The 13,644-nt window shown below is 52.5% G+C and overlaps 1 protein-coding gene across 1 annotated transcript; it reads right to left on the bottom strand.

The window, feature by feature from the left end:
- Positions 1-326: 326 nt before the first annotated feature.
- LOC132249669 (phospholipase A2 inhibitor gamma subunit B-like) lies at positions 327-11,984 on the bottom strand. Its single transcript, XM_059725312.1, has 5 exons — positions 11,763-11,984; positions 7,426-7,542; positions 4,034-4,186; positions 2,973-3,113; positions 327-1,759 (listed from the first exon to the last, which is right to left on the bottom strand). Exons 1-5 carry the CDS (start codon positions 11,809-11,811, stop codon positions 1,548-1,550), a joined length of 672 nt encoding a protein of 223 aa, XP_059581295.1. The 5' UTR covers positions 11,812-11,984; the 3' UTR covers positions 327-1,547.
- Between the last annotated feature and the right edge of the window lie 1,660 nt (positions 11,985-13,644).

The raw sequence follows: 13,644 nt of genomic DNA on the forward strand, positions 1-13,644 counted from the left end.
GGAGTGACCATGGGCCCGATGACATCAATTTAAGACTGGAAATCAATCCCCAGTGAGACTCAGTGAATCTTACACACCCCCTGTGCTCTTGTACCGGGGTATTGCAGAGGGATCCTCGCTGCTCTGGAGATGTTTTCTCTGCACTAATTATTGCCCATGTGCTCCCTTCTTCCAGATGGGATCTCACCCTGGGGTCAGCACAACACTCCCATCAGGGCCAAGGGGCTGGTCCCGAGCATATCCCAGGTGCATTCACCCGCAGTCCTGTGGCCAGACTTCAAGAAGGACACGGACAGATTAGAAAGAGTCAAAGAGCAACACAAATGTCAAAATTTCTAGGAAACTTAATTTATTATTCACTTATTTATGCAATGCAGATGCCGCCCTTCCCCAAAAAAGGTTCTGTAAGAGGATAGAACAACTTAAAGGGCCACTAGTATACCCAGATGAACCAGAATTAGTAAGCTCTATCTTGACTTAGCTTTGCTTGCTAAATGCCTGCCCCAATAGGAAGGTCTTGCAGTGCATCCGAAAGAGGTCCAGGCTCGGCTGTGGTGAGCCTCCAAGGAAGGACTCCCAGAGCTGAGCCCTTATGAGAAGAGCTTGGAAGAACTGGGACATTTTAGTCTGGAGAAGTAAAGACTGAGCGGGGATTTGATAATAGTTTGCAAATACCTCTAGTGTAGTTATAAGGGGGATGGCAATAAACTTCCTTCTTGGATAATACAAGGAATGATGGTCTCAAATTGCAGCAAGGGAAATCGAGGCTGGCGATGAGGAAGAACATGCTGGCTATGAGCCCGGTGGAGCTTTGGGAAAGATAATGCTACAGGGGTTGTGCGATCTGCATCCTGGGAAGTCTTAAGGAGCAGATTCGGCAAGCACCTGCCTGTCTGGGGTGCTTCACACAGGGCTGACCCTGCCTCGAGCAGGGCTTGGACTACAGGTCCTTTTCAGCCCTTCTTCTTACGTTTCTTGATAATAAAACTTAAAGAGTTTGGTCCTGGCCCTTTTAGCCCCCAGCAGTGTCTGGTAAAGTGTAACAGAACTGAAAGGGTCTTTCTGAGGCTGTTTTATGCAGCTAGAAACTAGAGTTGTCCCAAGATCTCCTCTTCCTGCTGCTTGTACTGCACAGCGGTATTAAACAGTGTGTCCCTGCACCCCAGCCTGGGAGAAACAGCCACAGAATACATCAGAAAACCTGACAAATGAAGCACATGCCAGACGCTAAGATGGACGTGACTCATCAATGCTGGTCTAGCTTAAATGACTCCATACACCAACGTAAGAATATCAAGATCAAGAGAGGAGAAAAGTTTTACTCGTCATTTCCCTGGAATAACTTTACCCCAGCTTTTAATAAATGGGAATACAGTAGGGTGATGTGTTGTGTGTTCAATCCTCTTTCACATCATGGCCATGTCTTGCATCCAGGCCTGGGGGCAAAAAACCACCTGCAGAGAGAAGCCGTAGCAGGAAGCGTCACACACAAGCGAGGAGGCAGAGGGATCCTCATCCGACCTTGCATTTCATGGCCCTCGGGAACATCAGGACATCGTCTTCGCCAAGATGAGCCCGGCCATGATGGGAGGAGAGAGGGTGTGTGGCAGGGTCCATCCGGAAGCCTTGATGGCTGCAGGAGAGGCCGGTTTGCATTCAAGCCTGTTCGCATCCACGGACATGTGTAGGAGTTCCTGTGGCACTTTGCAGTCAGACAGAGAGGTGCAGCCTTTTCCTGCTGCTTTCCAAGTGACTTTCCCTGCAGGGCAGAAGAAACACACGCTGAGCATCACGGCAGGTCTTACCAGTCCCTGCAACAACCCCCTCCTAGGCCTCCTCTGAGCAGTCAACACCCGACTCCAGCGCCAGGACGCACATCAGGTCCTGCACTAAGACACTGTAAACTCCTCTCTGGTCTTTTCCCCGGACACGTTCTCGAGAGTTTGTGTCATTTCAAGAGGGGATGAATTCACTTTGATTTACATAAAGTGCGAAGGCTTGGGAACGTGCGAGGCGGACGATGGGACTGGGATTAGGGAGGTGGATTTCTTAATTTTCTTATTTTGTGTCTACCTTCCGAAGGCTAACAGAGCACAAGAACCTTTTTGACTTTTACCTCCCCAGGGCATCCCTCTGCTTGTGCTTTACCCCGAGAAATTGTCTAATCTGGCAATCTCGGGGCAGCAATACAGCTACAACATGATCACATCATAGGGATGATGCAAATAGCCATGCACTGAAATCCAGACATGGGTTTTATTCAGTCCGGTCTCTTCATTATGTTGTACCAGTAACCTTGCGAGTTCTCTTTCAGAGACTGAAAAGGCTGATCCGTCTCTGATGAAATGCCGGTGTTGAGAGTTTTGTGGCTGAGACTCTGGGGGTTTCTTCCAAGCAGCAAGACAGTTTGCTTTGCTCTCTGTACAGGGAATGGCTCCTGGAGGCAGTTGCTCCCTGGGAAGCTGGGACTGGTTGTGGGGACTGCGATTGCTGAAAGAAAGGGCTGTGTGCGTGCTGTCTGTGCCCACCTCTGGCCCAGGACTCGTGTCTCTGGTGTGAGTGAGTGAGTCACACTCACATCTCCAGCTTCCCCGGCTCTCTCGTCCCCTCCAGCAGGAAACAAATCTGCTACAATCAACACACACACTTTCTTATAACCACTAATCTGCTTTCCCAGGGTGGAGGTCACAGCTGGGGGCAGCCTGGGGACAACCCAGCACAAGAGCTGGCCCTGCCTGCATGGTTTTCCTCCGGGTGCTTGAACACTGGAACAAAGCCATGTCAGATGAGGAAGCTTTTTCAGCCAGGCCCCTGCCACCCGTGGTCTTAGACGTGTTCCCCTTCCCTTTTATTCAATAGTCCTCAGCTCTACTTCCATTATTTCACCTCCTTTTCTTTCTCTTGAATGCATTTCTTGCAATAGGGTTTGTAAGATCAAACACAATATGACAGCACAAAAGGAGTAAACTTACCCCTGTGAAGTGTCCCTGCTAAATCAAAGCAGTAGGTCTCAGACCCAGTACAATACACAATCTCGTTGCCACACTCATGAGATCCATTGACGAAGCACGCTGGACACTGCAAGCCATTGGGAGTGGTGTTCAGTGGTGGCACTGGGAACAAGCAGATCACAGTCGGGTTTGACAAGGTTAGAAGGGAAATGTGTGCATTCGAGATCTCCTCCCCTGTCAGCCTCTCAACCTTACGGGCAGGGGCACAGCTGTAGCTCCAGACGTGCATGAGCAGCACGGTCCAGTGTCCCCTGGGCTCCTGTGTGAAGCCCTGAAATCTTTCTCTGCTCAGCGGGAGTCTCCACGCCTGGGTTGCATTGGTAGGACTGTTGCCAGCAGACCGAGGGCAGTGATCCTTCCCCTCTATTCAACACTGGGGAGGCCACATCTGGAGTCCTGTGTCCAGCTGTGTCCCCCCCGCCCCACTACAGAAAGGATGTGGACACACTGGAGAGATTCCATTGGAGGAAATGAAAATGGTTAGGGGCTGGGGGACAGGACTGGTGAGGAGAGGCCGAGGGAACTGGGCTGATTGAGTCTGGAGAAGAGAAGACCGAGGGGGATTGAATAGCAGCCTTCAGCTCCCTGCAGGGGGGCTGCAAAGAGGATGGAGCTGGGCTGTTCTCAGTGGGGGCAGATGACAGAGAAGGAGCAATGGGCTCAAGTTTCAGCAGGAATAGTTAAAGTTAAATATTAAGAAAAAGTTTCTCTGAGGAGGGTAATAAATCACTGGAACAGGCTCCCCAGAGAGGTGATGGACTCTCCATCCTTGCAGGACTTAAAGAACTGGGTAGATAAAGCCTTGACTGGGATGATGTAGCTGGGGCTGGTCCTGCTTCGAGCAGGGAGTTGGACTAGATGTGATCTCCTGAGGTCTCTTCCAGCCCTCATTTTCTATGAAACTATCAAACCGCCAGGCTGGTGTCAACTCAGGACAAAGCGGGACTCATAACTGCGACCCAAGCATGAGCCTCCTTGTGATGGGTGGATGGGGAGGGGAGGAGGAGAGAGGAGACACGTACGTTTAACAGATGTAGTTCGACAGGCCTCCCCGGTGCAGCAGGCAATACTGGTTCTTTGTCTTATTCCTGTCCCAAAGTCCATGCTAAAATGAGCATAGCGACACACATCAGATATGAAACAGGACTTTGTGTAAATCGGAATCCTCACTCCGCCTGGAACAAAGAGGAACACGGCACAGACTTAACAAACCACACTCGTGACCAAAGGACTTTCCTCCCTGCACCTGCATCATTGCTGCCCTCGGCACAACCTGGCCCCCGCATTATATACCAATCATGACACAGTCGGGAGGTCCTGGACTCCTCCTGAAGGATGTACTGAAGAGTACTCAAGCCCAGCTCCACATTTGTGTGTCTTCTCTAAACATGCAGAGCTCTCTTCATCTCCTCTCAGGAGCTTCTCCATATCTTCACCCAGGTCAGTAATTCTCTCTCTCCGTCCATCCATCTTTCTGTACCCTGCTCCTCCCCAGAGCAGCATGTAGCTGGCCAGACAATGCTGCCTTGGTTAGGCTGAGTCTTGGCCATTCAACGTCTTCCCGTCCAGCAGCCCAGCGCAGGAACCCTGGAGCACAAAGGTGCTGCCGGATGCAGAGATGCACGCGCCTGCCCAGCTAACAGCCGAGGAGTCCAGCAAGTGCTCAAATAGGTGCATTGGGCAGTGAACTGGATATTTGGGCCTCTTGTGTGCTCTTCCCCCACATCAAGGGGAAGAAAGAGATTCGAGCCTCCCGAGGCAACTCTCGGAGACCATAAAAGCTAAAGAGACGGTAGTCATGGGGGACCTAAACTACCCGGACATCTGCTGGGAGACGCAGACAGCAAAGTCCCACCACTCACGCAGGTTTCTAACCTGTGTACAGGACCTCCACCTGACACAGGAGGTACACGGTCCCACTGGGGGGAATGCCATACTGGATCTGGTATTGGCAACAGGAGATGATATGGTAGCGGACCTCCGGATTGGTAGCCATCTTGGGGACAGTGATCACCTTATAATAGAATTCACCATAAGACGGCGAGTGGGTAAGGTAACTAGTAGGGTGAAAGTGCTAGACTTTAGGAAAGCTGATCTCAATGCACTCAGGCGATTAGTCAAGGAAGCACTGCAGAGTAGGAGTTTTGATGGGATGGGAGCCCAAGAAGGGTGGCTGTGCCTAAAGGAAACGATCCTTCGGGCACAAAGCAAGACGATCCCCGAGCGAGGCAAAAGAGGAAAAGGGGCCAGGAGGCTTCCCTGGCTGACCAGAGAAATCCAGGGCAGCCTAAGGGCCAAAAGGGGAGCACATAAAAAGTGGAAACGGAGAGATCACCAAAGACGAATATACCTCCTCTGCTCGTGCTTGTAGGGAGGCAGTTAGATGGGCCAAAGCTACCATGGAGCTGAGGATGGCTAACCAAGTAAAAGACAACAAGAAATTATGTTTTAGATATATAGGGAGTAAAAGGAAGGCCCAGGGAGGAATAGGACCCCTGCTAAATGGGCAGAAGCAATTGGTGACGGACAGGGGGGACAAGGCTGAACTCCTCAACGAGTTCTTTGCCTCAGTGTTCCTAAGCGAGGGGCACGACAAGTCTCTCACTGGGGTTGTAGAGAGGCAGCAGCAAGGCGCCAGACTGCCATGCGTAGACCCTGAGATGGTGCAGAACCACTTGGAAGAACTGGATGCCTTTAAGTCGGCAGGCCCGGATGGGCTCCATCCGAGGGTGCTGAAGGCACTGTCCGACATCATTGCAGAGCCACTGGTGGGAATATTCGAACGCTCGTGGTGCACGGGCCAAGTCCCGGAGGACTGGAAAAGGGCCAACATGCTCCCCATTTTCAAAAAGGGGAGGAAGGAGGACCCGGGCAACTATAGGCCAGTCAGTCTCACCTCCATCCTTGGCAAAGTCTTTGAAAAAATTATCAAGGCTCACATTTGTGAGAGCACGGAAGGACAAATTATGCTGAGGGGAAACCAGCACGGGTTTGTGGCGGGCAGATCGTGCCTGACCAATCTAGTCTCTTTTTATGACCAGGTTACGAAACGCCTGGACACAGGAGGAGGGGTGGATGTCGTATACTTAGAATTCAGGAAGGCCTTCGATACGGTATCCCACCCCATACTGGTGAACAAGTTAAGAGGCTGTGACGTGGATGACTACACAGTCCGGTGGGTGGCGAATTGGCTGGAGGGTCGCACCCAGAGAGTCGTGGTGGATGAGTCAGTCTCGACCTGGAAGGGTGTGGGCAGTGGGGTCCCGCAGGGCTCGGTCCTTGGACCGATACTCTTTAATGTCTTCATCAGTGACTTGGACATGGGAGTGAAGTGTACTCTGTCCAAGTTTGCAGATGACACAAAGCTATGGGGAGAAGTGGACACGCCGGAGGGCAGGGAACAGCTGCAGGCAGACCTGGATAGGTTGCACAAGTGGGCAGAAAACAACAGGATGCAGTTCAACAAGGAGAAATGCAAAGTGCTGCACCTAGGGAGGAAAAATGTCCAGCACACCTACAGCCTAGGGAATGACCTGCTGGGTGGCACAGAGGTGGAAAGGGATCTGGGAGTCCTAGTGGACTCCAAGATGAACATGAGTCGGCAGTGTGACGAAGGCATCAGAAAAGCCAATGGCACTTTATCGTGCATCAGCAGATGCATGACAAATAGGTCCAGGGAGGTGATACTTCCCCTCTATCGGGCGCTGGTCAGACCGCAGTTGGAGTACTGCGTGCAATTCTGGGCGCCGCACTTCAAGAGGGATGTGGATAACCTGGAGAGGGTCCAGAGAAGGGCAACTCGTATGGTCAAGGACCTGCAGGCCAAGCCCTACGAGGAGAGACTAGAGAAACTGGACCTTTTCAGCCTCCGCAAGAAAAGGTTGAGAGGCGACCTTGTGGCTGCCTATAAGTTCATCACGGGGGCACAGAAGGGAATTGGTGAGGATTTATTCACCAAGGCACCCCCGGGGGTTACAAGAAATAATGGCCACAAGCTAGCAGAGAGCAGATTTAGACTGGACATTAGGAAGAACTTCTTCACAGTTCGAGTGGCCAAGGTCTGGAACGGGCTCCCAAGGGAGGTGGTGCTCTCCCCTACCCTGGGGGTCTTCAAGAGGAGGTTAGACGAGTATCTAGCTGGGGTCATTTAGACCCAGCACTCTTTCCTGCTTATGCAGGGGGTCGGACTCAATGATCTATTGAGGTCCCTTCCGACCCTAACATCTATGAATCTTCCCCTGCAGGTGTGAGAAGGGGCAGGAAACACTGGCAGGGTTAGTAACTGCACCTCGAGCTCTTCACAGGGCACCAAAGGACTTCACAAGAGAGTTGATCCTGGAGCTTTAATTTCTGGGAAAATGGAAGTTGGTGTGGGGTGGGGAAGTAAAGCTATTTTAATGTACCTCTTACCTACCTAAAATCGCTTCACCTTTCATAATACCGCAGGTATCCTCGCCCGGATCGCAGGTCTTCATGGGTCCAGAACAGCAGTACCCTTTCATATGGCAAACTTCACACTGGAGAGAGCTGCCTGGAGGAGGAAAGAGAACCGGCGTCCCTCGAGTGAGCGTTACCCCCATTTCTCTTCCAGCTCCTCTGCTTCACCACCAGCTGCCTCCCTGCTTCCCTTCTGCATCTCCAGACATCTCTGAGCGCTATTGCAGACAGCCCACGTGAGTGACAAGGCAGGTACTGCCTTCTCTTTTCTTCTTCCCCATTTACCCCTACATTTGCCCCAGTTGATTCCTCTATCTGTCATATTTTATGTGGTATTTGCTTATTCCTGTCATAGATTCATAGATGTTAGGGTCGGAAGGGACCTCAATAGATAATCGAGTCCGACCCCCTGCATAAGCAGGAAAGAGTGCTGGGTCTAGATGACCCCAGCTAGATGCTTATCTAACCTCCTCTTGAAGACCCCCAGGGTAGGGGAGAGCACCACCTCCCTTGGGAGCCCGTTCCAGACCTTGGCCACTCGAACTGTGAAGAAGTTCTTCCTAATGTCCAATCTAAATCTGCTCTCTGCTAGCTTGTGGCCATTGTTTCTTGTAACCCCCGGGGGCGCCTTGGTGAATAAATCCTCACCAATTCCCTTCTGTGCCCCCGTGATGAACTTATAGGCAGCCACAAGGTCGCCTCTCAACCTTCTCTTGCGGAGGCTGAAAAGGTCCAGTTTCTCTAGTCTCTCCTCGTAGGGCTTGGTCTGCAGGCCCTTGACCATACGAGTTGCCCTTCTCTGGACCCTCTCCAGGTTATCCGCACCCCTCTTGAAGTGTGGCACCCAGAATTGCACGCAGTACTCCAACTGCGGCCTGACCAACACCCTATAGAGGGGAAGTATCACCTCCTTGGACCTATTTGTCATGCATCTGCTGATGCACGATAAAGTGCCATTGGCTTTTCTGATGGCTTCGTCACACTGCCGACTCATGTTCATCTTGGAGTCCACTAGGACTCCAAGATCCCTTTCCACCTCTGTGCCACCCAGCAGGTCATTCCCTAGGCTGTAGGTGTGCTGGACATTTTTCCTCCCTAGGTGCAGCACTTTGCATTTCTCCTTGTTGAATTGCATCCTGTTGTTTTCTGCCCACTTGTCCAAGCTGTCCAGGTCTGCCTGCAGCTGTTCCCTGCTCTCCAGTGTGTCTACATCTCCCCATAGCTTTGTGTCATCTGCAGACTTGGACTGAGTACATTTCACTCCCTCGTCCAAGTCACTGATGAAGACATTAAAGAGTATCGGTCCAAGGACCGAACCCTGCGGGACCCCACTGCCCACACCCTTCCAGGTCAAAACCGACCCATCCACCACAACTCTCTGGGTGCGACCCTCCAGCCAATTCGCCACCCACCGGACTGTGTAGTCATCCACGTCACAGCCTCTTAACTTGTTCACCAGTATGGGGTGGGATAACGTATCGAAGGCCTTCCTGAAGTCTAAGTATACGACATCCACCCCTCCTCCTGTGTCCAGGCATTTCGTAACCTGGTCATAAAAAGAGACTAGATTGGTCAGGCACGATCTGCCTGCCACGAACCCGTGCTGGTTTCCCCTCAGCATAATTTGTCCTGCTGGGCTCTCTCAAATGTGAGCCTTGATAACTTTTTCAAAGACTTTGCCATGGATGGAGGTGAGACTGACCGGCCTATAGTTGCCCGGGACCTCCTTCCTCCCCTTTTTGAAAATGGGGACCACGTTGGCCTTTTTCCAGTCCTCCGGGACTTGGCCCATGCACCACGAGCGTTCGAATATTCCCGCCAGTGGCTCTGCAGTGATGTCGGCCAGTGCCTTCAGCACCCTCGGATGGAGCTCATCCGGGCCTGCCGACTTAAAGGTATCCAGTTCTTCCAAGTGACTCTGCACCATCTCAGGGTCTACGCATGGAAGTCTGGCGCCTTGCTGCTGCCTCTCTACAACCCCAGTGAGAGACTTGTCGTGCCCCTCACTTAGGAACACTGAGGCAAAGAACTCGTTGAGGAGTTCAGCCTTGTCCCCCCGTCTGTCACCAATTGTTTCTGCCCATTTAGCAGTGGTCCTATTCCTCCCTGGGCCTTCCTTTTACTCCCTATATATCTAAAACATAATTTCTTGTTGTCTTTTACTTGGGTTGCTATCCTCAGCTCCATGGTAGCTTTGGCCCATCTAACTGCCTCCCTACAAGCACGAGCAGAGGAGGTATATTCATCTTTGGTGATCTCTCCGTTTCCACTTTTTATGTGCTCCCCTTTTGGCCCTTAGGCTGCCCTGGATTTCTCTGGTCAGCCAGGGAAGCCTCCTGGCCCCTTTCCCTCTTTTGCCTCGCTCGGGGATCGTCTTGCTTTGTGCCTGGAGGATCGTTTCCTTAAGGCACAGCCACCCTTCTTGGGCTCCCATCCCTTCAAAACTCCTACTCTGCAGTGCTTCCTTAACTAATCGCCTGAGTGCATTGAGATCAGCTTTCCTAAAGTCTAGCACTTTCACCCTACTAGTTGCCTTACCCACTTGACGTCTTATGGTGTATTGTATTATTAGGTGATCACTGTCCCCCAGATGGCTACCGATCTGGAGGTCCGCTACCATATCATCTCCTGTTGCCAATACCAGATCCAGTATGGCATTCCCCCCAGTGGGACCGTGTACCTCCTGTGTCAGGTGGAGGTCCTGTACACAGGTTAGAAACCTGCGTGAGCGGTGGGACTTTGCTGTCTGCGTCTCCCAGCAGATGTCCGGGTAGTTTAGGTCCCCCATGACTACCGCCTCTTTAGCTTTTATGGTCTCCGAGAGTTGCCTCAGGAGGCCCGAATCTCTTTCTTCCCCTTGATGTGGGGGTCTGTAGCAGACCCCTACCACCAAATCCCTGTCTCCTTGCCCCCCATGTAGCCTAACCCACAATCCTTCTACTTCCTCATCCTTGAATTCCGTCTTAATGAGGGTTGATGTATATTGCTCACTGACATAAAGTGCAACCCCTCCCCCTTTCTTCCCCGACCTGTCCTTTCTGTACAATCTATAGCCCTCAATATGTACCGCCCAGTCGTGGGATGAATCTCACTAGGTTTCCGTTAGCCCCACTAAGTCATAGATGTCATTCATCTGAACTCACAAAGAGCCCAGCTCTGTTGTCCTGTCTTCCCTGGAACACTTTTTATTTTATTTTATTTTTTTTTTTGGGGGGGGGGGAGTGTGGGGGTATGGTTCTAAATACAGGAAAACGGGTTTGGAGCTGGGCCCAAAAGAGCAGATGAGGTTCAGTCACAAAAAGGGGCCAAAAACAGCTGATTCCCTCCCTGTCCACCTGCCTAGCACTTGTGTCCCACAGTGCCCATCCCCACAGGATCTGAGCATGAGGGATCAGGCAGTGTCCAAGGGATGTGACTAGACTTGCCCCGAAGGGTCGTGTCCTGGGGCTGAGAGGCTTGGCCACGACACACGCCCTGGGTCCACAGCCCTGCTGTACAGGATGAGGCTTGCAGCCATCAGGACCTGACCTGCAGTACGTGGCACATCCCAGACAGTCCTGAGTGAAGGGGCTGGAGGGGCTGGAGGGGCAGGAGCTGGATGGGGGCTGGAGTCAGGGCGGTGATCGGGCATAGGGGATGGGAGCAGCAGGTGGGGCGAGGGAAGCTGGGGCGAGGGGCTGCTTCCAGGGAAGGGGGCATGAAGAAGGGAGAACAGGAGAACGAGATGCTGTGGGCATTGTCTCACATTGGCTGGTCCCTCCTTGCCAGGGCACCAGATCGCTCCCACACCTACTGCCCAGTCCCAGCCCTCGGGGCTCCCCTTGGTGTTCAGCTGAGCTGTGCCATCAGGCCTGCAGGGCTCCCAGTGTGGCTGGGATTTTGGGGGCGAGGGGAGCAGGGGCGGGGCCCCCCGCTGAAATCCAGGCTACAGGGTCGCACATCAACAGCAGGGACAAGAGATGCATTAACCCCTGCAGCTCCATGGCACTGCTCACCACGCTGCACTGCTGCCTGCCCCTCCGCTGGAGGTGGGTTCAAATCCAGCCCACAAGGCACTGTCACTGGGGTGAACATCTAACCTCTATGCTGTACAGCTGGCAGGTTGGACGTGCCTCCAGGGTCACCTCATGCATGGACACACACCCCTTGCAGATATAACCTTTCAGTGGGAAAGTTCAGCTGCCTTCTCCTCCCACCCACCTTCCTGGTCGCATCCCTGTCTCAGCACCCGCACTCCCCTCCCGGCGAAGTTTGGGAGCCGTCCCAGGGCTAGTCCTCTCCCCTGTCATGCAGCCTCGGTGCCAGGAGACTCACCTTGGTCTAGGAAAGCCAAGAGGACGTAGAGGATGACGGGAGCTTTCATAGTGCGCAGGAGAGAGCCGGAGGCACTGCACACAGGTCTCTTGACTTCTTGGTGGATGCAGAACAACTCTGCCCTGAAAGGCTGCTCTCAGAGGACACCGCAAGTGCTGTTTTGAGAAAACAAGAAAAAAATGAGCTTGCATCATCCCAACTGGCATTGGGCGGGCACCATTCCCCTGGAGATCCCTGGGGCTTTGTCGCACGGGTTTCCTGACAAGATATAATCAGTCACAAGCTCCTCCTCCTATGCAAGTCACTCCTGATCCTGGCCTGCCACAGAGCCCTGAACCTGCCTCTGAAGGGCAGAGGAGGCCCCTTCACTCAAGGCAGAAACCCCAGGTCCCCTGGATCTTATCTGGGGTCAGTGGACTATGTCCGGCATGAGAGCACCCCGGAGCAGGGGTTCAGCAGAAGCGGGAAGGACCCATTGACGTGCTGCTCTGGGCAGACATCTCCCCCCGGTTGTGGGCCAGGTGCTCCTGTTTGGGACATGAAAGGGGCCTGGACCATGATCCTTGCTTCATTTGGACCCAACACCACTGGTGCAGGCACAGCCCTGGCAGCGTCCCTGCGTCCCGGCTGGGATCCCAATGCAGAGACAATAGAGAGAGACCCTGCGCATCCTTGACCCTGGAAAGTGTGACTTCCACCACTTCCTTATCATGGCACCTCGAGGTCCCACACAGCAACTCCTCCAATCTGGTATCAACAAAGCCTTATTTGTAACCCCCAGACTGTACAGGCTTCCTCTAAAAATATGTATCTGACCTGACAGGCGAGATAAGAGCTGCACAGCACTGGTCTTTGGTCAGCTGAACCTCGCACCCCTTGCTCAGCACTTGATCTTCCTTGGTGTCGTTTGACCCAATTTCCAGAGGCAAAAAACACAGCAGCTTCCTCTGTCTCCACACAGAATCCTTGCACACTGGCACATTGAAACTTTCTTCTTTTATACTTTCACTTTTGCAGCTTTTCCATCAACAGGGCCTATTATATTTCAAGCTTATATTTTTACTGTATATAGATTTTAAGACAAAATTTCTTGCCAACTTGGAATTTAAATTTTAGTATTCTACGTCCATCCTGGGCCTGGTCTTGCTCAAAACCCTAGCATGACTCAATTACATGCTACAGAAATCACCAAGGACCCAATTCATTGCAGTCCTAGGTTTTCAGAGGAAGAGGCTCGAACCCCAGGAAATCATCGGGCCCTGATGAAAGCTTCCTTCCGCCAACTGCTCCTTAGCTGCTGGCCTCTTGCCCAGGACAGCTGGCACGTAGCAGCACTGGGAACTCAGGTGCCCCATTTCTCCGCAGATCTGCAGCAGCACAAGCTTTGGCAATGCCGGTGTCCTCCCACCCGGGTCCCGTGGCTATGCCTGGAGCCTGCTCTAGAGAAAGCACTGGCTCAGAGGACACCATACGTTCACTCCACAAGTCCATTCTGAGGCCTCCTGCTCCTGGTTGTGCCTGGGGAAGATGTGACATTGGAGCCTAGATCCTTTACACAAAGACCTTCCCCCTCACTCAGGTACACGAGACATAAAGGAAGGTTCAATAGTTGGTTGGGTCCAAAGGGACCTAAGGTGATCATCTAGTCCGATGCCCTGCCACGGGCAGGAAAGGATGCTGGAGTCAAACGACCCCAGCTACGGGGCTGTCTAGCCTCCTTTTGAAGACCCCCAGGGTAGGGGCGAGCACCACTTCCCTTGGAAGTTGGTTCTGGTTCCTAGCTGCCCTGACAGTAAAATAATGCCTCCTGATGTCTAGCCTGAAGATTTTTAAAGTTTGTGTAGACAAAACCTTGGCTGGGATGATGTAGCTGGGGCTGGTC

Source organism: Alligator mississippiensis, chromosome 3, assembly GCF_030867095.1.
Source record: "Alligator mississippiensis isolate rAllMis1 chromosome 3, rAllMis1, whole genome shotgun sequence".
NCBI classification, from domain to species: Eukaryota; Metazoa; Chordata; order Crocodylia; family Alligatoridae; genus Alligator; species Alligator mississippiensis.